Source organism: Heptranchias perlo, chromosome 3, assembly GCF_035084215.1.
Source record: "Heptranchias perlo isolate sHepPer1 chromosome 3, sHepPer1.hap1, whole genome shotgun sequence".
In the NCBI taxonomy this organism is placed as follows: domain Eukaryota; kingdom Metazoa; phylum Chordata; class Chondrichthyes; order Hexanchiformes; family Hexanchidae; genus Heptranchias; species Heptranchias perlo.
Window position 1 is genome coordinate 135,563,588 of NC_090327.1, and position 25,428 is coordinate 135,589,015.

General features: G+C 39.4%; 1 protein-coding gene across 2 annotated transcripts in view; it reads right to left on the reverse strand.

Moving 5' to 3' along the window:
- Positions 1 to 6,860: 6,860 nt before the first annotated feature.
- atp6v1c1a (ATPase H+ transporting V1 subunit C1a) overlaps positions 6,861 to 25,428 on the reverse strand; it is a 61,562-nt gene continuing 42,994 nt past the window's right edge. For both annotated transcript variants that reach the window (XM_067982016.1, XM_067982017.1), the window contains 8 exons: positions 23,782 to 23,873; positions 23,224 to 23,322; positions 21,083 to 21,151; positions 19,131 to 19,223; positions 18,953 to 19,046; positions 14,237 to 14,334; positions 9,435 to 9,561; positions 6,861 to 7,542 (listed from right to left, as the gene is read on the reverse strand). In XM_067982016.1, the coding sequence (XP_067838117.1) occupies positions 7,447 to 7,542; positions 9,435 to 9,561; positions 14,237 to 14,334; positions 18,953 to 19,046; positions 19,131 to 19,223; positions 21,083 to 21,151; positions 23,224 to 23,322; positions 23,782 to 23,873 (768 nt within the window). In that variant the 3' untranslated portion in view covers positions 6,861 to 7,446. The remainder of the gene's footprint in view (positions 7,543 to 9,434; positions 9,562 to 14,236; positions 14,335 to 18,952; positions 19,047 to 19,130; positions 19,224 to 21,082; positions 21,152 to 23,223; positions 23,323 to 23,781; positions 23,874 to 25,428) is intronic.

Genomic DNA, 25,428 nt, shown 5'->3' on the forward strand with positions numbered 1-25,428 from the left:
TATGGTATGGGCAGGCTCTAAAGTGCACACAACATACAATAAATCTAACCATGACAAAGAAGAAGTGTTTTGATGGATTTTAGCTAAGATTTAAAAATATCAAGAATGAGCAGAGATTTTATTTTTCTTTAATCAGGCGAGGGCCTCATTAAAATGTAAAAGTCGGAGTACATAATTCGGACCCCAACTCAACTTTAACACGCAGTTTGCACATTTGGTTCCCAGTGCTGAAACCTGGCACCACGCAGGAGCAAGGCGAGAAAAGGGCAGAGGTCAGTAAACGTAATTTTTTTTTATTGTTTCCTTGTGGGCCATCCCCATAAGGAAACTTTAGGCCTCCCCAGCCCCGGACTTCCCCTCCCCCTCCCGCAGCTTGCTGCCGACCACCTGCACCGACGTTCTTACCTGACTGCCGGGAACCGTTCCCGTCGGTCCCCGGCCTCCTGCTCCAATTCCTGCTTCCACTCCCACTCGAAGGCCTCCACATCAGTCCCACCAGCTTTGGGCAGGAATTGGACCTGAACTATAGTAATGAGGCCCAGGCCTCACATCGGCGAGTCAGAGCAAGCCTGCCACTCCCCCTGCCGCCCCCATGCCAAACTCCCACCCAGAGTTAAAATCGGGAATAAAGAGTTAGGGTAAGTGGGTGCTGAAACTGGAGAAGGGTTGGAAGTGGTGCAACCCCGGAGTCAGTGCTGGGTCCACTTTTGTTCTCAGTTAATACGTAGATGATTTGGAACACAATCATGGAACACAATCTCCAAGTTTGCTGACAACACAAACATAGGAGGTTTGGCAAACAGTGAGGAGGATTGTAACAGCCTACTGGAAGACAGACAGAGTCGCAGAAGGGGCAGATAGGTGACAGGTGCAATTTATCATGGATAAGTGTGAGATATAAACAACAGGAGTGTAGGCTCAGTGGAAAGACACTGAAGTGCGAGGATGAACAGCAAGACCTAGGGGTTCAAATAGACAATTCCCTGAAAGTACACGTGAAGGTCGATAAAAGCCATAAAAAGGCCAATATAATTTAGAATTTATACCAAACAGCGGTTAGGCCACAGAGTACCGTGTGCAGTTTTGGACACCCCATTATAAAAAGGAGGCCAAGAGGAGATTTGATACAGATTTTGATACAACAGGGAAAGACCATTTCCTCTGGCTGGGCGAGTCAGTGACAGTCATAAAGTTAAACTTATTACAGAGTGAGGAAAGGGGTTGGAGGAAATTTCTTTACAAAGAGGATTTTTGGATCATGGATGGCTTTGCCACAGGGGATGGTTGAGGCAGAGAGCATTACATCTTTTAAGGGAAAATTAGATAGATATTTGAAGCAAAGGTACGAGGCTATGAGAATGGAACAGCGAGAATAGTTTAGGATTGCTCTAGGAAAGAGCTAGCACAGAAACTATGGGCTGAATGGCCTCCTTCTGTGCTGTAAACTTATATGGTTCTATGATTTGAGTGCATACGTCGATGCATACACAGTCAGCCAAACAGCCTGTATTTATATAGCACCTTTAATTTGAAGAACACATTTATCTGAAGTGCCTTGAGTTGAAAAAAAAAGACATTGAGCCGAAAAAAAAAAGACATTGAGCCAAGAAGGAAGAGATTCGGAAGGATAACCTAAAGTTTTGCCAGATTGATTTTGTGTTCACCACCGCAAAAGATTGTGGGCTCAAGTGTGCAGATACGAGATTGTGGGAAATAATACTGGGGAGTCAGTGACTTACCAAGAGTAAGAACATTAGAACTTCTGTAATGGAATATCATTTTGCAATATCAGATATAAAATTATTTTTTCTGTTATGGTACATTTAGAACATTTTTCAAGTGCACCCAAAACTAAAATGATGCAACATTAGGTTTTTGGATTCTCAGTCTACACACTGTGAAACAAATTTAGGACACGAGACTCCATTCTCGAAAATAAATGGACTGATTCGGCGCATAACTTGCAAACACATGGACAGTGTTCCTGCTGGCTCAAAGTTAAACCCAGGATATCTATGGCTGAACAAGTTACAAAACCCTAACTTCTGATTTAATTTTTGTATCAACTGGTCCCTACTGTTTTTTTTTCTAATTTGCTAAGTGAGGAATAAGTTAACATTAAATTTCTTCCCCTCTCACCCCCTGACAGCCCTTACATTTGTGGAGGCAGGATGAATCCACATCGGCATATCCTACGATGCAGGAGATGTGGCTCTTTAAAGCAGTGCATCGGTGCTGCTGCAGGCATGGAGAACAGTAAAAATCAGGGCCAGCAAGAAACCAGGAGACAAACATCACCAAGAATGATGGGAGCAAAAGATCAGAAATGACTACGGTTGTATAGAGACACCAACAGAACAAAAATAGGACACACAAAAGACAGAAAGAGAAAAAAGGTAAAACCTAAGTATATGTGGAGGAGACACTTTAGTGTACCTGGGATAGTTGTTTTAATGTATTACTGGCAAGAATCATCTACTCCCCATCCTCAGTAACGTGAGCAGGACTGAAACCAAGTGAGAACCTGACGACACATGAACCTTGGAAAGTAGGCCAGCAGAAATACAAATGGTCTCCTGGTCCACAAGTGTAGTATAAAAATAAAATTTGACCTCTAATGAAGAGAACACATGTAGATATTTCATTAAGCATGGCTCTTTCCTCTACTCAAGTAGCATTTTTACTGTTCAGCAGAAACGTATTTGCGAACAGTGTAGCAGTAATATTCAAGTTCTGTTTGCACTTTTGAGTCCTGCCATCTAAATCGGTGATCATAAATTACACAATTATATGCAAAGCTAAAAACTTACAAAATTGTTTTAAAAATTTGCTAATGCATTCTTAAAATGCATTCAGAAGAACTTTTTTTAGCCACTACGTAGCAAGCCCAACAAGAGGGGGTGCAGTTTGGGATTTAGTTTTAGGGAATGAAGCTGGGCAGGTGGAAGGAGTATCAGTGGGAGAGCATTTTGGTGGTAATGATCATAATTCAGTTAGATTTAGCGTAGTTATGGAAAAGGACAAAGATAGAACAGGAGTTAAAAGTTCTCAATTGGGGAAAGGCCAATTTTACTAAGCTGAGAGGTGATTTAGCAAAAGTGGACTGGAAACAGCTACTTGAAGGTAAATCAGTGTCAGAACAGTGGGAGGCTTTCAAGGAGATAGTAAGGGTTCAGAGTAAATATGTTCCCACAAAGAAAAAGGGTGGGACTCCCAAATCTACAGCCCCCTGGATAACAAGGAGCATACAGGGTAAGATAAGGCAAAAAAGGAAAGCTTATGTCAGACGCCGAGAGCTCAATACTACAGAAATCCTAGAGGAATATAGAAAGTGCGGGGGTAAAATTAAAAAGGAAATTAGGAAAGCAAAGAGAGGGCATGAAAAAATATTGGCAAGTAAAATCAAGGAAAACCCAAAGATGTTTTATAAATACATAAAGAACAAAAGGATAATTAAGGAAAGAGTAGGGCCTATTAGAGATCAAAAAGGTAACCTATGTGTGGAGGTGGAAGATGTGGGTATGGTTCTTAATGAATACTTTGCGTCTGTCTTCACAAAAGAGGGGGATGATGCAGAGATTGTAGTTAAGGAGGAGGAGTGTGAAATATTGGATGGGAAAAACAGTGAGGGAGGAAATATTAAGGGGATTAGCATCTTTGAATGTAGATAAATCGCCAGGCCCAGATGAAATGTATCCCAGGCCCTTAAAAGAAGCAAGGGAGAAAATAGCAGAGGTTCTGACCATCATTTTCCAATCCTCCCTGGCTACAGGCGTGGTGCCAGAGGACTGGAGGACTGCAGGATTGCTAATGTTGTACTTTTGTTTAAAAAGGGAAAAAGGGATAGACTGAGTAATTATAGGCCAGCCAGCCTAACCTCAGTGGTGGGTAAATTATTGGCAACAATTCTGAGGGACAGTATTAATTGTCATTTAGAAAGGCACAGACTAATCAAGGACAGTCAGCGTGGATTTGTTAAGGGAAGGTCGTGTCTGACTAACTTGATTGAATTTTTTGAGGCAATAACAAGGAGGGTCGATGAGGGTAGCACGTTTGATGTAGTCTACATGGACTTTAGCAAGGCTTTTGACAAGGTCCCACATGGCAGACTAGTCAGTAAAGTAAAAGCCCATGGGATCCACGGGAAAGTGGCAAGTTGGATCCAAAATTGGCTCAGTGGCAGGAAGCACGGTAATGGTTGACGGGTGTTTTTGCGACTGGAAGGCTATTTCCAGTGGGGTTCCACAGGGCTCAGTACGAGGTCCCTTGCTTTTTGTGATGCATATCAATGATTTAGACTTAAATGTAGGGGGCATGATTAAGAAGTTTACAGATGATACAAAAATTGGCTGTGTGGTTGATAGTGAGGAGGAAAGCTGTAGACTGCAGGAAGATATCAATGGACTGGTCAGGTGGGCAGAAAAGTGGTAAATGGAATTCAATCCAGAGAAGTGTAAGGTAATGCATTTGGGGAGAGCAAACAAGGCAAGGGAATACACAATAAATGGGAGGAACAGGGGGACCTTGGAGTGCATGTTTTTTTTTTAATTCGCTCATGGGATGTGGGCGTCGCTGACAAGACCAGAATTTAATGCCCATCCCTAATTGCCAGAGAAGGTGGTGGTGAGCCACCTTCTTGAACCGCTGCAGGTTCTCCCACAATGCTGTTTGGTAGGGAGTTCCAGGATTTTGACCCAGTGACAATGAAGGAACTGCGATATACATCCAAGTAGGGATGGTGTGTGACTTGGGAGTGGAACGTGCAGGTGGTGTTGTTCCCATGTGCCTGCTGCCCTTGTCCTTCTAGGTGGTACAGCTCGTGGGTTTGGGAGGTGCTGTCGAAGAAGCCTTGGCGAGTTGCTGCAGTGCATCCTATGGATGGTACACACTGCAGCCACGGTGCACCGGTGATGAAGGGAGTGAATTTTTAGGGTGGTGGATGGGGTGCCAATCAAGCGGGCTGCTTTGTCCTGCATGGTGTCAAGCTTCTTGAGTGCTGTTGGAGCTGCACTCATCCAGGCAAGTGGAGAGTATTCCATCACACTCCTGACTTGTGCCTTGTAGATGGTGGAAAGGCTTTGGGGAGTCAGGAGGTGAGTCACTCACCGCAGAATACCCAGCTTCTGACCTGCTCTTGTAGCTAGAGTATTTATACGACTGGTCCGATTAAGTTTCTGGTGACCCCCAGGATGTTGTTGATGGTGGAATCGGCAATGGTAATGCTGTTGAATGTCAAGGGAAGGTGGTTAGACTCTCTTGTTGGAGATGGTCATTGCCTGGCACGAATGTTATTTGCCACTTATCAGCCCAGGTCTTGCTGCATGCAGGCACAGACTGCTTCATTATCTGAGGGGTTGCAAATGGAACTGAACACTGTGCATTCATTAGCGAACATCCCCATTTCTGACCTTATGATGGAGGGAAGGTCATTGATGAAGGAGCTGAAGATAGTTGGGCCTAGAACACTGCCCTGAGGAACTCCTGCAGCAATGTCCTCGGACTGAGATGATTGGCCTCCAACAACCACTACCATCTTCCTTTGTGCTAGGAATGACTCCAGCCACTGGAGAGTTTGCCCCCTGATTCCCTTTGACTTCAATTTTACAAGGGCTCCTTGGTGCCACACTCAGTCAAATGCTGCCTTGATGTCAAGGGCAGTCACTCTCACCTCACCTCTGGAATTCAGTGCTTTTGTCCATGTTTGGACCAAGCTGTAATGAGGTCTGGAGCCGAGTGGTCCTGGCCGAACCCAAACTGAGCATCAGTGAGCAGGTTATTGGTAAGTGCCACTTGACAGCACTGTCGATGTCACCTTCCATCACTTTGCTGATGATTGAGAGTAGACTGATGGGACAGTAATTGGCTGGATTGGATTTGTCCTGCTTTTTGTGGACAGGACATGCCTGGGCAATTTTCCACATTGTCGGGTAGATGCCAGTGTTATAGCTGTACTAGAGGTGCAGCTAGTTCTGGAGCACAAGTCTTCAGCACTACAGCCGGGATGTTGTCGGGGCCCATAGCCTTTGCTGTATCCAGTACACTCAGCCATTTCTTAATATCACGTGGCGTGAATCGAATTGGCTGAAGGCTGGCTTCTGTGATCGTGGGGATATCGGGAGGAGGCCGAGATGTCCACAGATCCCTGAAGGTAGCAGGACAGGTAGATAAGGTGGTTTCGATGGCATACAGGATACTTTCCTTTATTAGCCGAGGCATAGAATACAAGTGCAGGACGGTTATGCTAGAACTGTATAAAACACTAGTTAGGCCACAGCAACAGTACTGCGCACAGTTCTGGTTATCACATTACATGAAAGATGTGATTGCATTACAGAGGATAAAGAGGAGATTTACGAGGATGTTGCCAGGATTGGAGAATTTTAGCTATGAGGAAAGATTGGATAGGCTGGGTTCCAAAGGAGGCCGAGGGGAGATTTAATTGAGGTGTATAAAATTATGAGGGGTCTAAATAGAGTGGATAGGAAGGACCCATTTCCCTTAGCAGAGAGGTCAATAACCAGGGGACATAGATTTGAAGTAATTGATAGAAGGATTAGAGGGGAGCAGAGGAGAAATTTTTTGACCCAGTAGGTGGTGGGGGTCTGGAACTCTCTGCCTGAAAAAGTGGTAGATGCAAAAATTCTCATCGCATTTAAAAAGTACCTGGATGTGCACTTAAAGCACCTGCAAGACTACGGACCAAGAGCTGGAAAGAGGGATTAGGCTGGGTAGCTGTTTTTCGGCTGGCACAGTCACAATGGGCCGTAAATTTCTATGATTCTAATAAGATTTTTTTTTTAAAAAGTTGTAAAATTATTGAATTTCAAAAGTCCTGACAAACGTTCAACACTGAAAAAAAATTTGGTTACCATGGCTTTTACATTTATTCCATATTTTATAGGCATGATAAATCATGAACGTATACAGTGCTTGCACATTGGAGTCATGTCTAAAACATCAGTACAGACTCTGTACATCACATACACTTTTTCAATAAACACGATTTGTTACGAACAGTGACTATTTAAAATTCTATGTATCAAACACAGGTAAATAGCTGAAATGATACAAATGCTTTTGCACTATTAATATACAGTTGTAAACAAGGTCTTTCAGGAATATTGACAACCAATGCAGTTTACTGCATAGCATTTCACAAATGAGTTTTTTTTTTGTTTTTAAATAATGAATTTGTTTCATAAATATAGATCCAGATTATTGCAGCACATAATTCAATACCTGATTGGTAAAAAAGTACATCAACACATGTTTTCAAAGGAAACAGCAGCAGACAGATCACAGGACTGTACCTAATTGCAGGAACAAGTAAGCAAACACCAGTTAACCCATACTTGAAGAAAATTAAGGGACTAGCAGGCATCTGTCCAATACGACTGTAACCCATACTCTAAAAGCCAAGATGGCTGGAGAAAATTGTATTAGCATTTATTTGAATTCAAGCAGGTTGCAGTCAATCTTATAATACACATATGGGTAGTATTCCTGCTGGCTTAGACTTAGACCTGGTATGTCCATGGCAGCCTGCAAAAGAAGTTAAAAAAACAAGTAAGTGTTTGATTTATATTATTCTAGCAGATTATTCACCTTTTTTAAAAAAAACCTCTGCTTAATCTGGTGTAGTAGCTGTCAACAGACATAGATCTTAGAATCTAAGGTTTACAGAAAAAAAGCTTCCATTTATTGAGTTGCTACATTTTCTAAGTATTTTATTCCCAGATCCAATTATCTACATGAAATAGTGCTCAGACACCACCTTGCAATCAAATATAAGGCCAAGGCAAATTTCTTTGTGCAAAATTACTCAAATTTCTATATTGCAATAAAAATCTCTATACTTCAAACAGAACTCCAGAAGGAGAAAATCTGCACCTAATGAAATTTTATGCAAGAGTTACAAGGAATAGTTATATCAGGCAACTGTTTTGATGGATATGTGTCTGTATTTAAAAAGAGAATTTATGGACAGGAGGGCATCTTTAAACATTCTTTGGTATATGATAAATATTTTGCAAAAACCTAAGGGGTAGAAAATAATACTGGAGGCCAAGATGAGTATTTTCAAAGCAATACTGGCCTACTAAAAATAAAAGCAAGCCAAATTTATGGTATGGTGACTTCTCCACAGGGAGCACTTGAGTAAGTGCTTCAAAGATAGGACAGGTTAGCAGCTGAACAGCACAACTGGCCTCCCGAAGCCAGATTCCTGAGCAACACCACATGAGATCTTACAAAGGGCCAGTTTATATTCCAGAGACCACTGGTTTAAGCACAAAGAATGCCGACACTCAAACACACCAACCTCAACGAGCTCAGCAGGCTGTTAGGATGTGTACCTTGTGATAAAGGAACATTCCACTTTCTGGTCGGGAGAAGAAAGGAGATAAAGAAATAGCAAAACTTTATTCTATGCCTGAATTGTGTCAGTAAAGATGGAGATGTATTCACCATTCTACCCTGAAAGATGGTGGAGTGTGCAGGGGAGAGGGAAGAAAGAGAGAGAGAGAGAGAGAGAGAGGTTAAAGGGAACATGTCTGCATCTTTGAAGGGAATTTTCAAACAGATTTCTAAAACTGAAATCACAAATTGCATCTCCCTGCACCTATTCCTTATGCTGTTTATCAGTACAGTATTACAGAAATCTAAATTTGGGGCAGTGGGGAGGGGCGAGGAAAGTGTATATCTAGTGCAGAGGTGAAATTTGTAGCACACATATAATTCAAGACATAAGCAGCATTTTGGCATGTGGACAATTGTGAATTTTCATCAAGAGGAGTTTGTTTATCAAATTAAACAGTTATAATAGCTTTACAAACAGATTTGAATAACCAAACATTTATTTTAACTCATCAACTTAGGACAAAACTACAGGAATAGTGATTACTTGGGTCAGTTATCACATTGGTGAAATCCTCACAGTTCAATGATTACTTGCATTAGTTATTAGTTTTTTATGAATGCGTAGAATTGCGGACAGATTTAACATTCTGAATAATTTGCCTTTATTTCTCCACCCCCTCCTCTTTTTCTGTTCAGTCCTCTAAGATGTTGACTCCTGGCACACAATTCCATTGGCAAGGTCTGATCTTGGTTTCACTGATGTCCACACACATGCCACTCCAGCATGTGCTCCCTGGATACCAGTCAGGAGTTGGAACCCTGGCCAATTCTCCAATCCTTAGCCAAGGGGATCTGAAGCTAGCTGCGATATCCCAACTTACACCCTGGATGGGGATCAGTTAAGTCAGCACAGCCCAGGGATCAAACCAGAGACCGTCCAAGTCTACATGGCTGTTACTCACCTTCTTAACAAGGTGAGCAATTAGAAAAGCTAATTCTTCTGCTTTATTGGTAGCAACTATCAATATATCAACATCCACTGGGAGATAATCAAATTTTGCCATGCAGATACCTACATCAATGATGGCGGCTGCACTGCTGTCCAGGTGTTTGTATAGATCATTAAGAACTTCTCGAAGCTTCTTCATCATCTTTTTGTTGGGTTGTAAAAGCATTGCCTGGAAGTTTACTGGCAAACCATATCTGGATACAAGAGGCAAGATAAAATTATAAAGTGAGAGAATGGTATAAAGATACTGGCACTATTTCTTGGTCTTTTCGTGTGTAAAATACTGTGTCTCACACACATGTAGAGATGCTTTATAACTTTTCAGTTAAACTGACCATTTTGACCAAGTCTTTTTTGAAGTTTCGAATTTAATTCTTTTCAAAAAATTTAAAACAGATGAAAAACTGAAGGAAACTTAATTGAAGATGTACATTAGCACAAAAATTACAGTTTCTCTCAAAGAATTACTATTTTTTCCACTTACAACATAGCAGTGCACTCTCTATTTTAAAAAATCCGATGTGACATGCCCCAGGCATACAAGCCATCTATATTAAAAAAAAATTTTTACAACTGCATGTACTTTTTGTGTCACACTTTTAACTTCCTGTGTCACGATTTTGTCATGTGTGGCATATAGTAACACTGTTGTACATTATTTTTTAATGGGTATGATGCAACACCTCTTTTAGTATACTTACCTTTCAGTCCTGCTACACTAGGTGACGCTGCTACCTTTCTTTCACTCTACTACCTCTGTTCATTGCCCTGAGCCTGCCTGAGCTTCTTGCCTCACTGTAACAAAGTTAAAGGTATATCACAACTAATAGCCTGTAAATAGTTTAATATGTTTATAAACTTTATTCTGCTCAGAATTAATATTTTAGTGTCTCATATTTAAGATTTTCCTCATACTGTTTTAATTCTACTGATAAATAAATGGCAGTCCTTCAACTGCAACTGCTGGCTGTGTATTGAAAAACAGTAAGGAAGCACTGAGTATCAGATAAGACCATAAAGAGATTTTATCCTGTTTGCACTGCTCACATTTCTTGACATTTTTCCAAATTTTTCATGCTACCAATAAACTGCCAGCTACCATTGCAGCTGCTGGCTGCTTACAGAGCACATCAAATGATATTTCACAGGTAATTAAAATTCTGCTATTTGTTTAGTTGCTCTGTGTGCACATCCATTTAGTAGTAGGCTCTGCCATCCATTGATTTAAGGAGTGATTTCATCGCATTCTTTTGGAGCATTAAAATAAAACAGTTTAACATTGTATAGGTCTTTCTTCGTCACATGCAGCTGCACAGGAGATTGACTAGTTTGTTTATATTTTTTCCCTCATGCATGGGGCAACATTTTTGTTCCACAAATTATTTCTTAACTGCCTCTCACGGCACACACACCTTCTCCAGCCAAAACAATCGAGTTCCGGCTCAACGGTCTCTGCTAATAGTTTTTTTTTATTAAAAAAAAAGACAGCAGCAATGGCAGCAACTTTAGATGACTGGGCTATTGATTTATTCCAGAGTATGCAGTGTACCCAACTGATTTTCCTAAATTTGAATAGCTTCAGATCAGTCTGAAGCAACAGCCCCCATCACAATCAATGAAGCCACTGAGGGGTGCAGAGATTTGATCCCAGACAGAGAATCCACCAGAACAGCTGAGGTGCAAGAAGACCGAGCATCGCAGGTCTCCATTACGTTAATTGACATTTAAACTAAATATTTTATCAGTGTGTATGTTTTCAAATAGACATTAGGAGGGAATACTTTAAAGAAAAAGATTCTCCATTGACTCTTCTCCCCTTCTGTACTTCTGCTTTTGCATTATTTGAGTACATTGCTTTCACGACAAGCTCAACTATGAAGGAATGGTTGGAAGGTGCGTGTATGGGCAGGCTAAGGATTCTTCGCAGACCCAACTTTTGTATTAGACACTTATCACATGTACTCTTATTCACTGTACAAGTGCATAAAAGTACATCCAATTATGTGTCAATCACACAATTAAAACTATTAGAGATAAATAAAGATGATTATCTTGGTAAAGGGTGTGTTTCTCAGTAAAGCTAGCCCTTTCCATGCCACGAGAAAAATACCATTTTCATTCCCCTCCCAGCGATATAATGCAAAGTTAATGACAATCAGTAATGCAAGACACAGAATTTAATAGAAAAAACATTACGCAAAAATAGAGATAGTTGGGATTATCTTACGGGTTGAGACACTATAATTGGGGTCTGGTGACCCTATAAGCCGATCTTTATGCTGTTGCACCAGCCTTCTAACAGTTATACATGTCTATTCTTGCCAAATTGAGGGTGTTGCTGAAATAGGCTTGCAGCTTTTTTTCCTCATGTTTATAAAGAGTGTCCATGGAGTAAATTATAATCGAACTGAGGAGATTTCACGCCCCTTAGACTTCAATTCCATATTTACTGATGCGTCAAATTAAATCAATGCTGCTTTTTGCATACAGCTCCATTTCCATCATCTGCTGTGCAAACCAGTATAATATCCAACTGTACCACAGCATCACCATGCTAGCCTGAATCAAACTCAAATGTCTTTTGGCCAATGGGTACCCATCATCTTCAGTTATTCAGATTTCACAAATCAAATAAAAGAGCTGAAAACAAAGACTTTTTCCCCCAAAGTATACATCATTGCTTATCAAGGGGAAACTGCAAAGACACTTGTCCTTTTGAGAGTTCTGCACTCATGTTCCCTTTCATGGAACTTTAAATGGGTGCTCATCTGCAGTTCTTTTTGACCACTGTAAGCATTAACAGATTTCAGCAAGTAACTCAATGAAACCCTAAGCATTTCATGGGAGGCAAAGAAATTTGTACTTTAAACCAAAGATAAAAAGTTGAACCATCTAGTTGATCACCCAAGACCAACCGAAAATCAGTCCAACATATTTGGTATGCAATTTGATTTTTTTTAAACCTGAAGATGTGGTTATAAACATTCGTCCAGAAAATCATTTATTGCTCACAGTTGATATCACCTGATTTTTGGACCCAAATTCAAGAAAAATACATCCCAGATTACTACCAACCTGTAATTACATGCCATGTTAACCCATGTAGTTGCATTGCTTTAATGAATCAAACTTCAGTAAGGTGACCAAGAACCCTTGAATGTTGGTAGCCTTGATATAGGAGCGTACTCAATTGTGTGGCCTGGGTGATTTAACTTGGAAGGATTTTATCACTCAATAAAGGCTGTGAACACACATTATACAGAATAGAAGGGTCAATTCTCGGATCTGGGTACCAAAGTCCATAGTGTTTTAGCTCTGCCTGAACGCACTGGCCCACTGGGACTCCAACAACAAAGATGTGCACACTGCCACGGCAAGCAGTTGTGTAACCTGCTTCAGCTGAGACATACCAGTGCCAAATATACAGCTCAATATCAAGGTCGTAACCTTGAAGTAGACTTGAACTGACATAAAAGCAGCAGAGAAAAATTCTTCTGTGCTAGCTATGAAAATGGAGACTTTCTTTGACCAACTATACTTGATTCCGTCCCCAACACTAGTGCAGAGTTCTGGATAAAGGTGATAGAATTTGGTGTAAGCTTAGCAGCCCAGTGTACTCGACATCTCTCCATTTCTAAAAATATATTCAATACAGCATTCAGTTCATTCTAGATGTTGGTCTTTTTCTTAAAAGTAAAGTGGGAAGAGGCAGAACCATGATTTGAAAGCCTGCCTGTTTCTACCCAGGTGAAGGGCAATAATCATTGAAGCTTCTTGCCCAACACCCTCTTCTAAAGATCTGAACAAGTTTCATGTGAACTGAGGCTGCAATTGAGGGGAGAACACCTATCCTGCATGGGTGTCAAAAGTGGAGATAGGTTTTCCACAGAATGTACAGTTTAAATTCCAGCATAAACAATTTTAAACCTTTCAAAAAACTGTAAAAGCACCAGGGGTGAATGACTATCGAGAATTAGACATGGCTGGACAACGACAGACTTTACATTCATGTTTCCTTCATTCTTTAAAATCACAATTCAAGTTATTGGAAAATCTTTGAATTCACATTTTAGTTAAACACATTTCTCACAATCCATCTTTGCTTGAAATCCTCAGTGATCAAAGATGTGGGTGGAAACACACCATCTAACAAAACACAAAATACCGCAGATGTTGGAAATTTGAAACAATGTTGGAGACACTCAGCAGGTCAGGCAGCATCAGTCGGAAAACACGAGTCAGTTGATGCTTCATGTTTAAACTCTTCCTCAGAACTGAATGGATTTTGTATATAAACCAATGTCCCATTAAATGTCTTATTCAGTAAGATAATTTGTGGCTGAAGTCTGTCATTACTTGTATTTCTGAATTATCACCTTTCCTTATCCTATGTTTAATTTGACTAGCAGTGCCATTCATCAGCGTGGCTGAGATAGATATAAAAATATAATTGAAACCAAAAGGGAGAAAATCACAGAGTACTTATTTTCAGATACAATACAGCAAACACAATCCAACTCGAATTGAAAGTGAAAGAAATAAAAAACAAAATCTGATCATCCAGAGATGTCCTTAAATAGTGCAAAAGGCGGAAGATCAAATAATTTCATCTCCAAAGTTGGATGTCTGGCTGGCGAGGTGATTTACCTCGAGTGATATCAAGTATGAGTGAAGAAATGAGGTTTCTGATCAATACTAAAACATCCAACCTCAAACATTACACACTAATTTAGAAATAGAACTATTATAAAAATGATTATAAATTAAATTGAAGATAAAAGTAAGAGTTGAAACTAAAGAAAAACTTAAAAAGGAGATTGTGTGATAGCATTTGCAATTGCATTGTGTGAAGTTACTAATCAACCATACCTTAGAACAGACTCTACAAAAACCCGTAATGCTTTCACATGAATCCATGCAATGAAAGCTTCACTGAAGTTAACTTTCAGCCATCGCACCAAGGGACCCTGTAAACAACAGTTCAGCACTTTAAGCAAAGACTAGTTTATTGCAATGCTGTTACAGTCTTCTGTACATTTTTCTACAATATTACTGGTTTAGCCTCAGGCTTTATGATAACCATTTACAAAACTAATCAGATATTTACTTTTCGACTAGGATGTATAAAGCAAAATCTGTGCCACTGGATACCTATATTTTATTGTACTTTTTAATAAAAGAAATATTGCAAAATATGAAGGAATCCTCTATTTTAGCACGATTTATTCCAGTGCTGCATTAACGGATTTACCATCCAAATTACATTATCGGCTGTGATGCTATACTCTCATTACTTGCACACTTTTTAGCCGTCTAGAGTATGAAGTGCCTATTTGCAAGCAAACATTTTTCTGTCAAAGATCATTTGCGACACTAGTTTTCATATAAATATTTAAAATTGTAAGAGCGGGACTGCAGCACAGCATATGGGTGTACTGAGGCATTGTGCTAATGACCCTCAGGTTTTTTTTTTAATGCCTTCCCTCATCCAAAAATGAAGCCCCCATTTAACTCAATCTATTTTTATTAAATTCTGCACACTCCTCATCATTTCTGTCATTCCTCTAGGTGGCATCTCAATAGGAGTTCCCATTTTTAAGTGAGCAGCTATCAGGTGTCACAGGCCTTGCCTGCAGCTGCACACTTCCATTAGATGGAGCTTCAAAAGCTCCACTTCAGGTTTCTGAAAAGTTTCCCCATCTACCATCTTGGTTTCTCTTCAGGTACATCAGTTTTAAATTTTATCTTTAAGAAACTTTTTTTAAAAAAATACTTCAATTGTAATATTTTCTCTTTTTTAAAAAAAATCTTGCTACCTTTCAGCTTCCTGCCTCCCCTCTAAATTTTTTAAAATCTAATTGGATGCCTGCTTCTGCTGGCTTCTTTTTCACCTGCATCTGGTGCCTCTAGGCTGCCCTTAGTAAATTTATTTTACTTTACATTTTTATATAAATAAACATATTCCCAAGTTCTCTAAATACAAATATTCTACTCTTAATATATATTTATTCTGCTTCGCATTGTCTTCAGCTGATGAGGTTTTCACTGTCCATCTCTCCCACCCTCCATCTGTTGTCTGCCATTGCTATTCACATTCTGGACCAGTCAGCTGCTTTCTCACTTTGTGGCCGCTTTCTCATGCATTAACAAGCCTAAACACACTTCTGCCCCTCTGATTGTGTTCGTGTTTGCCTCACCACGGCCTGCCGCCACTTTAGTTAATCCTTACCCCGCTCAGACTGCTGTCCACAGCTCGACAGCTATGCTCCTGCCTCAGCTTGCACCCCAACTCTTTGAAAACTTTGTTAGGTCCCATAGCACCATTAACAATGAATTATATTCAGATTGTCTAAGATGTGTGCAATAGAAATACTCCAGGCAGTGCTGCACGCTGATCAGACGACCGTTTTATTTTGCCAATGACCATAACCATATGTTTGGACAAATGTAACTTTTCTCTGGATTTGAATTCTGGTTGTACAATGGATCTAGAGAAGGATCGTGAAATAACTGATTTAAAATATATTCAGATTGCAACAAACTGCACAGCTGTACTTCTTTAGGGAATCACTGGAAGGAACCAGCATTAAAGGCAAGGCAGAGAGGTTATTCCTCTCCCTCCCAGGCTGTAGAAATGAAGTCAGAAAAGTCAGAACCTCCATCGGGTCAATTACATGGCCTTCCCTCCCCTTGCCTCCACTCTTGCCAGACATATTATGGTGGCATCACTGGTCTCAAAAGTGCAGCAAGTTCCTGTATGCTCCAACATCATTCAAATATCTCCACTGCCTCTAACCCAATTCTACATTCTCCCTCCCCTCTAACCATGCTCTTCCTTCCGTTTCTTCCCCCACCCCACTTCGCCATCCTATTCAGCCTCTTCTATCCTGCAGCATCAAAGTCCTGTGGCCCAGTCCAATTATCTTCCTGCCCTCCAATCCCACTGACTTCATTTCTACAGCCTGGGAGGGAGAGGAATAGCCTCTCTGCCTTGCCTTTAATGCTGGTTCCTTCCAGTGATTCCCTAAAGAAGTACAGCAGTTTGTCGCAATCTGATTATAATTCATTGTAAATGGTGCTATGGGACCTAACAAAGTTTTCGAAGAGTTGGGGTACAAGCTGAGGTAGGAGCATAGCTGTCGAGCTGTGAACCTGAACATCACACTTGCTCTTAACTCACCATGTGCAATACCCAAACAGTATCCAAAATAAATTAAATCAAATTGCAATGGTAATTACTTGGTATCATTGCCTGCTTACTGCTTAAGATTTTAAATCAGTTATTTCAAGAACCTTCTCTAGATCCATTGTACAACCAGAAATCAAATCCAGAGAAAAGTTACATTTGTCCAGACATATGGTTATGGTCATTGGCAAAATAAAGCGGTCGTCTGATCAGTGTGCAGCACTGCCTAGAGTATTTCTATGGCACACATCTTACTTTATACATTGTGTTAACAATGTTTTCTGTATTCTTGAAAGCGCAAAGAATTTGGATGCTTCCATCACTTTTAATTTATCTCTAATAGGATTTTATTTCTTGATTTGCTAAGAGCATTTGCTGCTAACAAGTGCAATTAATAATCAGCTGAACCTTTATTAAGAAAGGATTCGTGGGCAAGTGTTCAAACAATGTCCTAATTTGCTTCCCTTTAATGTTTAATTTAAATTATTGCAGTTGTGGAACCACCTGGGGAAGTTTAACTGATTAGCAAAAACTAATGGCGCCTTGCTAAACTGGAAGCAAATGCAGCTCAAAAGGAAGATGTGACCCTTTTTTTCTAACTTGAGAAATTCAATCAGGGCAATATACATCATTTCTATGGTTCTTAGTTTACTTTTTTTTTTAATTCCTGGCAACTTTTCATTTTCTTCAGATAGAAAAAAAATGGAAGAAAAATCATGGAGAGGGGAGAAGTGAGGAAATGTAGGTGGAATTCGATGCAATGACATCCAAACTTTTGTGCGCTATTCATTTTGTCTTCTATGAGTAACAGACGCTAAGTTTCATTTATTGCTTTATTTTATTGCTATATTTTATTCAGGTCATAATTAATATTATGTACTGGACAGCAGTACTAGACCACATCACGTGTGCTGTTGAAAGGTACATAGAACCAAACTCAAGCAAACTCAAGAGATTTGGGGAAACTGCTGTTGACATCCATCAACTTTTTGGTGAACTGGGATTTACAATATTAAAATTGTGAATTTCTCTCAAAGTCTTTTAAATATCAAGAATTTATCAGTGAACCTGTCATGTTTCATTATGTCACACATTAGGCAGCTCTGCAGTGCACGTTGCCTGTTCTCCACTAGGTGGCAAGTTATTGTCATGTTACTTTGCACCTATTTAAATACAAAATTCAATTAATTTAAATGTCCGATTAGTCCAAACACCTTACAACAACCAACCACTTAAAAAAAAAGTATCCTTTTATGTAAAATCAATCAAAAGAAACTGCATTAATTTAGAGCTCTTAAATGTATTAATTAGCAAGGGTAAAAATACCAAATTTAGACCAGATAGCTACAATATGCAAATTCACAAGACACTCTCCAACATCCACCAACAGGAGATATCTTAATTTTAATGAGCTAATTTAGGTCCTGGTTAGATCCTGCCATTTTACAGCCAATGAATTACTTTTGAATTGTAGTTGTTGTTTTGTAGGCAAACACGGCAGCAATTTCATATAGCAAGGTCCCACAAACAGCAATGAGATAAATGGCCAGTTAATCTGTTTGATGGTGTTGGTTGAGGCATAAATGCTGACCAGTATGAAGTCTTTCCACCTAAACCCCCAGGAATAGAACATTCCAATTGCTTGAAGGGTGCAATAAGAGAAACACACTCTGAAAAATAAAAACAGCACCATTGGCAAACTTGTTAAATAATCAGATCTAAAGAATATTTTTGGCAAAGGCATCTGGAATATGATTTATATTTTATTGTAGAGTATCTGATGAATGCCTCCCAGCTCCAGAGAATCTCCCTTCTGCAGGTAACACTTTGTATTTGCCACAATGTGTGTTACTCTGGAGATGCAGTTGGGATCCATTATCTGACTTTTGCGGGCTTGTTCTTAGAGCTGCTCCCTCTATACCTAGACTATTGCCTGCAAGAGCTTAAATCACCAGGTCTGGGAGGATGTTGTTGAATTTGGAGTTTCAGCAGGCCAGAGTTTGGTACAGTGTGATCCTCCGACTTTGCAATCCCCGACCCTAAATTACTTGAATAGGGTGAGGTTCTATTGTAAATGTTCATTAGAGAGTAGCTACCCACTGAATTACCAGAGTCCTGGCAATTTTAATTAAGGCATATTGATCTTCAAATGTCTTCATCTGATGTTAAATTGCTAACTCTGCTCAACACCCATCCAATGCAAGTAATGAGAATGCCACTCCATAATTTTTTGGCCAGTTTCTAAATGGTCATCATCAGCTTACAGCACAGATTGTGCACCAAGTTGTACTAAATGACCAGCCATATGCACATTCTAGGAGTATACTGCACACGAAGAACATGACTTTTACAGCTGTATAGGCTATGGCATGTATCGCAGTTTAGATTTGAATACATACAAACTGTTTCTTTTTGTCAGTTGACAGTCGAGTCATCTCTTCTTTATCTGCTTTCAGCTCCTCCTCATTATACTGGAAATCCCGAACAATAAATCTGAAGGGACGGGAAAGAAAACTGAGTGCATCCATTTCTGAAACGCGGAGCTCCAATGGAAATTATTTGGAAAGAAATTCTTACTTGTTCTCCCTGGCCTTTAGTCGAAAGTCATCAACTGCCTTCCTGAATAATGTTACAGTGTGCAAGCCACTATCGCTGTCATCACATATCAACCTTTTAGGAGGGGGGGAAAAAGTTCCTTTTTAAAAAAGGTACATCTAAAATAGTTATACATCATTGCTTAAATTTCTGGAGCCTGATTTTTAATGCAGTTAAAAGTACAAGAAGATTGTTATCCTGTTCACAAGTGAACCCTCTCTGGATGTAGGTTGAGCACCTCACTTGCAATGTTGTGGCTGGGACTCACTCGGTGTTCACTCACAGCATGTTAAGTATACGTAATATAGCACAAGTGACATATAAATTTTAAATATAAATCAGTTCTTTTTAACAAATGCTAAAAACCATAGCAATTCAATCCATATTGCATGCCTGACCAACGTACAAGACATTTATTTTAAAACTGGCCCAACATCTTCTCCCCACTTCCAGTCTTGCCATGATGTATACCAGAGAGGAGCACTCTTTTGAGAACACTGGAAAAGAGTATAAGAATGACACAGGTAACTCCTGTCCCAATTCACCAAGACATTATACCCCATCCAACTCTCTCCATGTAAGGAAACACCCAGCTTCTGATAAGTCTCCCCCAAGGATGGGCCAGCGGAGATCCAAACCTCACCATATGAAGAATTATAAGCGTACATACCAACCTAGAAAGTTAGCAAAAGCTGACCAACAGCTTCAAAAAAGATTACATCTCAAGAAAAGCCCTGATTATAAGCCTACATGAGAAAACAAGTAGTTACACGAACTTTGGTACAGGTTGTAGCTGTACCCAACATTCCTTCACTTGTATTGGAGGAAATAAAACCCAAGTACATGAAAGCCTGAAGATGGAAATGCAAATCTTAAAAGGTACAAATTTGGTGGTGCATTTGCTGAAGGGTCAGAAAGCATGCTTCTTTAGAAAATTTTAAACTTTTACATGATGTAATCTGCTTAATTCTAAGTACTTTTATGCTTTGCAATAAGATTTTTTAATCTGAAATTTTTAAAAGTGATACTTGGATTTTCAACATACCACCACTTTCCCAAAAGTCACTTCCACATGTAAATTCACTCAAGACTATCCAACTCTCCACCCTTTCAAAGAGGCACTTTCTCCTCCCCCAACCCTTCCAGTTCATACAAGTACCCTTCTCCCTTTTCCTCCCCCTCAATTCAACCGGACAGTCTTCTCTTCCTCCATCTTCTCCTCCTCCTCCTTCCCCCCTCAATTCGACTGGACAGTCTTCTCTTCCTCCATCCCCCTCAATTCAACCTGGCATTCTTCTCCCCCTCCAACCCAGTATTCTTCCACACTCCTCTCCCATTTAAGCTGGCATTCTTTCTCTTCCCTCAGTTCAAACTAGCACTCTTCCTCCTCCCCATCCCAAAACACCGACATCCATTTCCCTCCCTCCCCTCTCTTCAGCGCCACTCCTATAAAGAGCCCTGCTGGTAATTGTTGCATACGGTAGATGAGAATTCCTGCCTACAGTATATATCAGCTAGGATCCCTTCCATCAGCAGGAGTCTGAAAGGAGCAGCACCGAGGGAAGAGGAGTCCCATCCAATTTGTGCTGAATGTTGTCAGCAAACTCTGACCATCGGCGTGAAAGTCAGTTGGTATGTGGTTAATTTAGTGTCCTACCATGTCACGGCATAGCATGTTCATATATTAAAATATTGTACTATTAGGCTGTTATGAATAACCTTTCAACTTAAGTACACCAGGAATTTCCATCAATGCAAACTGAAAGTTATATAAGGTAGTTAAAACTTAAATTAAGCTTAGACACAAAAGCTACATTACTTCTAAATAGTTTTATGGGCTGTTCCACACCAAAATCAAAGTCATAAGAGGTTGAAATGCATCAGCTTATACTGGATAGAAAGATCACAGAAAATAGATCAAAGACCTCCCTTACTTGCTTGACCGTGGAACCACCATCTCTGCCAAAGTTTCATAAGTTTTCTCCCATTCAATATAACTTGTTCTAAAAAACAGAACAGTGGTTGAATAATTATACAATGGTTCAGGAGCCAAGGCGATATTTTCGCATCCAACTGCTCTTTTTACTATAATTATTTTTAGTTAAATGAAGCTATGTACGCTATAAAGTTACTCAGATTGCCAAGGACTACTTAGACTTCACAGAGTACCCACTCCTTTATAGTTTTTTTTGGTCAGTCCATTACTACTTGCTGATACCAATTTGCTAATTGTGATAGCTTAAAGTACTGAATTCTATTAAAATTTTTATTACCTGCTCTTCACAAATATTTTAACCTGCAATCAAATAGCTGTTTTTACTATTTTCTAAATTACACAAACACAAAAGCATCTCACTTATCAGGTCATCCTGTACCGAACCCGAGATTGCTGGACACCAACACTAGATGACTTTAATGAGGAGAAAATAAACGCCAAAATACATAATTATGGAAAGTAAGGCACTTGTGCTCATTTAACAAGTCTCTAATTTTCTGTTGATGTATTCATGAAAAGGTGTGAACTTGAACAATGTCAGCACACTGTTGTAAAGTTTAGACCTGTTACACAACATATGGGATTGCTAATAAAAGCTGTTCCAGTTATACAGGGAACCCCACAATGAGCTATTGTTGCTTTTTTGTGACCATGTACATTGTTGACAGCCACATAGGCAAATGCACTTTAAAACATAACAGGAGCACAGAGAAGGGCATGAAGCATGTAATGCAGGGATGGGACTCAACTTGCATCTGTTATACTGGTACAAATTTGAATCAGCATTAACCACCGTGAAACTAAGCTCTGATGTGTGTCTGGTTTACATTGACAACTCAGGATCTCAATTTGGAAGGATTACACTGCAGCTTTCTTCGAGAAACTTAATCTCCAATGTGCAATATAAACTGGGCCTTAAAACTCTACCCCGCCCAATCAAGCTATTGAATTTGCTCGGTGCAAAGCACAAAGCTGACAAAAGTCTAATGTTATTTTTCCAATTCGAGTTTCAAACACAGGATGGATCCAGAAACAACACAATTTGATCTTTAATAATAAAACTCCAATAAAAGCACTTGAAAATATTGTTAGAAGGTTTCAACTTCATACTATCTCAGAGTAAAACAAAATACACTAATTGTTATAATAGTGTCTCTAATGGAAAAGTGAATGGCCATCATAGAATCAAAGCGCAGAAGGAGGCCATTTGGCCCATCGTGCCTGCTCTCTGAAAGAGCTACCAATTAGTCCCACTCCCCTGTTCTTTCCTCATAGCCCATCAAATTTTGCCTAAGTATATATCCAGTTCCCTTTTGAAAGCCATGAGGTGCTTCCACCACCCTTTCAGGCCATGCATTCCAAATCATAACAACGCACTGAGTAAAAAGATTTCTCATCTGCCCCCTGGCTTTTTTGCCAATTATCTTAAATCTGTATCCTCTGGTTACCAACCCTTCTGCCAGTGGAAAAAGTTTCTCCCTATCGACCTTATCAAAACCCCTCATAATTTTGAAGACCTCTATTAAATCTCCCCTTAGCCTTCATTGCTCTGAGAACAAACCCAGCTTCTCCAGTGTCTCTATATCATTGAATTTGATCACCCCTGGCATAATTCTGGTAAATCTCCTCTGCACCCACTCAAGGCCTTGACATCCTTTCCAAAGTGTGGTGCCCAGAATTGGACACAATACTCTAAATGAGGTTTAGCCAGTGATTTATAAAGGTTACCATAACTTCCTTGCTTTTGTACCATGTGCCTCTATTAGTAAACCCAAGGATCCCGTATGCTTTATTAACAACCTTATCAACTTGTTCTGCCACCTTCAAAGATGTGTGTATGTGAACCCCCAGATCTCCCTGTTCCTGCACCCCATTTGAGATTTCACCATTTAGTGCCTCTCCTCATTTTTCCTTCCAAAATGCATCACTTCATATTTCATGTGATTTTTCTAAGAACCTTCAGCTATTATTACCAATATTCGTTTTTTCATATTAACCAGCCATGTTGAACTAGTACACAAATCTTTCCACTTTTGATAACTTTTTTAAAAAAAAATAAGTTTAAAAAAAGTTTCTTACTTCGGTACAACCACCAACAAAGTAGTAAGATATTCAGAGTCGATTACAAAGTCCTCCTTCTTCACAATATCAGCTAGACTTCTCGTCATCAAACTTCCCCTACAAACAGCCACACAAACCAATTATCAGCACAAGTTAAATACTGCAGTTCTCAGAGTGAAAATAATACATCATTAATACTTACAACCGCTTCTAAAAGGATACGATAATGGTTGAGGCCAAGGATGAAGAATTAATTCTCAGAACATTTCAAAGGTTAAACTAAATTACTAATTCCAATGGGCAAAAAAATGGGAATAACCAATCACTTAATCCCAAAGTGATCCCACCATAACTTCCAACATTCCTTTTGCTGCAGCAACTCTAAACCAGTGACTGTAAAATAACCATTTGAGATATCTAACTTCTCAGGCTCAGGATGAGGGAAAAAGACAGAGAATAAAAGAGCAAGTGGAAAAAAATACTTACCATTATAACGCTCAAGCAAGTGAAAAGCATAACATTAAATGCATGGCAATTCAATTTTATTTATAATATACACATGAAAAAATAACTTACACATTCTTCCTCTCTAGATTCTGTAAGTTTCCTTTCAGATTGTTGTATGCTGATGCTCTTGCTTTTAGATCATTGTCAATCTGGGATACTTGCTGCAAATTTGCAAACAATGTATAATACAGTTAACGGATTTTTCTGTTCAAATTGTGAATTCAGGAAGCTAAACTGTGCAAGTTAAAATAAGTGAAAATCTTCTGTAGCATCTGGAAATCAAATATCTGCTAAAACTCAGTGTAAATTGAAGCTATCCCCCTTTTCAGACACAACCAGAATCCCATCAGTCTATTACTTCATTAAAATTTCTCTGCAAAAATCATAAATGAACTCTGGCCTTGCCAGAACATTAGCAAAGGTAAAGAATTAATAGCATGTTTAAACAAATCCTTTCCATAATGAACACAGTTGCAACTGCAAAACATTTGAGAAGTTTTCAAAGTGCTTTACCGAAATAGTGAGTTATACCAAGCTACTGCATAACATTACTGTTGAACAATAAAATCTTTCATAATATAATTGAGCACAATTAAAATTTGATTTAGACGTCATCTGTCCTGTCAAAGAAAATAGGTTTCAAAAATTAATTGGATAACCTTCTGGAGCTTTATACTTCACTCAGTCCTAAATCTAATCAAAAGAATCCAAGACTCTAAAATTCAGTACCAAGCACAGCATACAGTGGTATATATTCAGGACTGAATTTTCCCATCTCAAATGATTTGAAAAAAAAAATCAACAAAACTTGAAAGCAATTCTTGGGATGATTATCCAGATCCAGATAGTTGACCAGAATATTCTTTTAATGAAACAGATCCATTCAAAAAAATAAGTACCATCGAGTACCATTGCAGGGAGCTCAGAAATGTTGCGACGCCTGTCCCTTACACAGTATCTGAGTTACTGCAGAGGCGATCATCAATCATTGCTGCTAGGAAGATTAACCTGCAATTGTACAGTTCCTGAAGTTTCAAGTAAAGAATCCATACTCCCACTACTAATTGGAAACAGAGTGGATGCTAAATTGTATGTTACAGAGTAGCATCTGTACTCAGTTGTTATGACCATCCCACTGACTGGTGCCAATGACATGCAACCCACTGCTCCCAAGAATGTTTCATCTGCATCAACATCAGCCGCTGCTATCAAGGGTTCTTTGCCAAATTTACAGAATCAAAGCTCTATTCATACCAAACTAAACTTCAACTCTACCACAGTTGGGAGTATGGGCATGCTAAGAAAAAATGTAGCAAGCGCTAAACTGTGGATACCTAGTTCTCTCAGTCATTTTTACTGTCAACTTGATAAAGCACAAACATGTGTTCCAAATTATTCTATTTTCATGTACGTCACTGCTACCCTCCATGTATCCTCAATAAAGCAAAGAAAATATTAGAAAAGTATCTCAGTTTATGGGCATTACAGCTGTACATATTATTTGGTCTTACCACTGAAGAACAATTATATTCCTCCGCAACTAGATAATGTAGGGAGTAAAAACTTTCTGCCCACAAGTTTCCAAAGTGATTCTAACAATTACAAAATCAGAAAAAAAAACTCAAAACTAAACCATCTGAAATATCTTCAGTGAGTATGAAACATTTATACACAAAATCTCATGGAATTTGGGCTGACCGCAGAATGTGTGTTAGA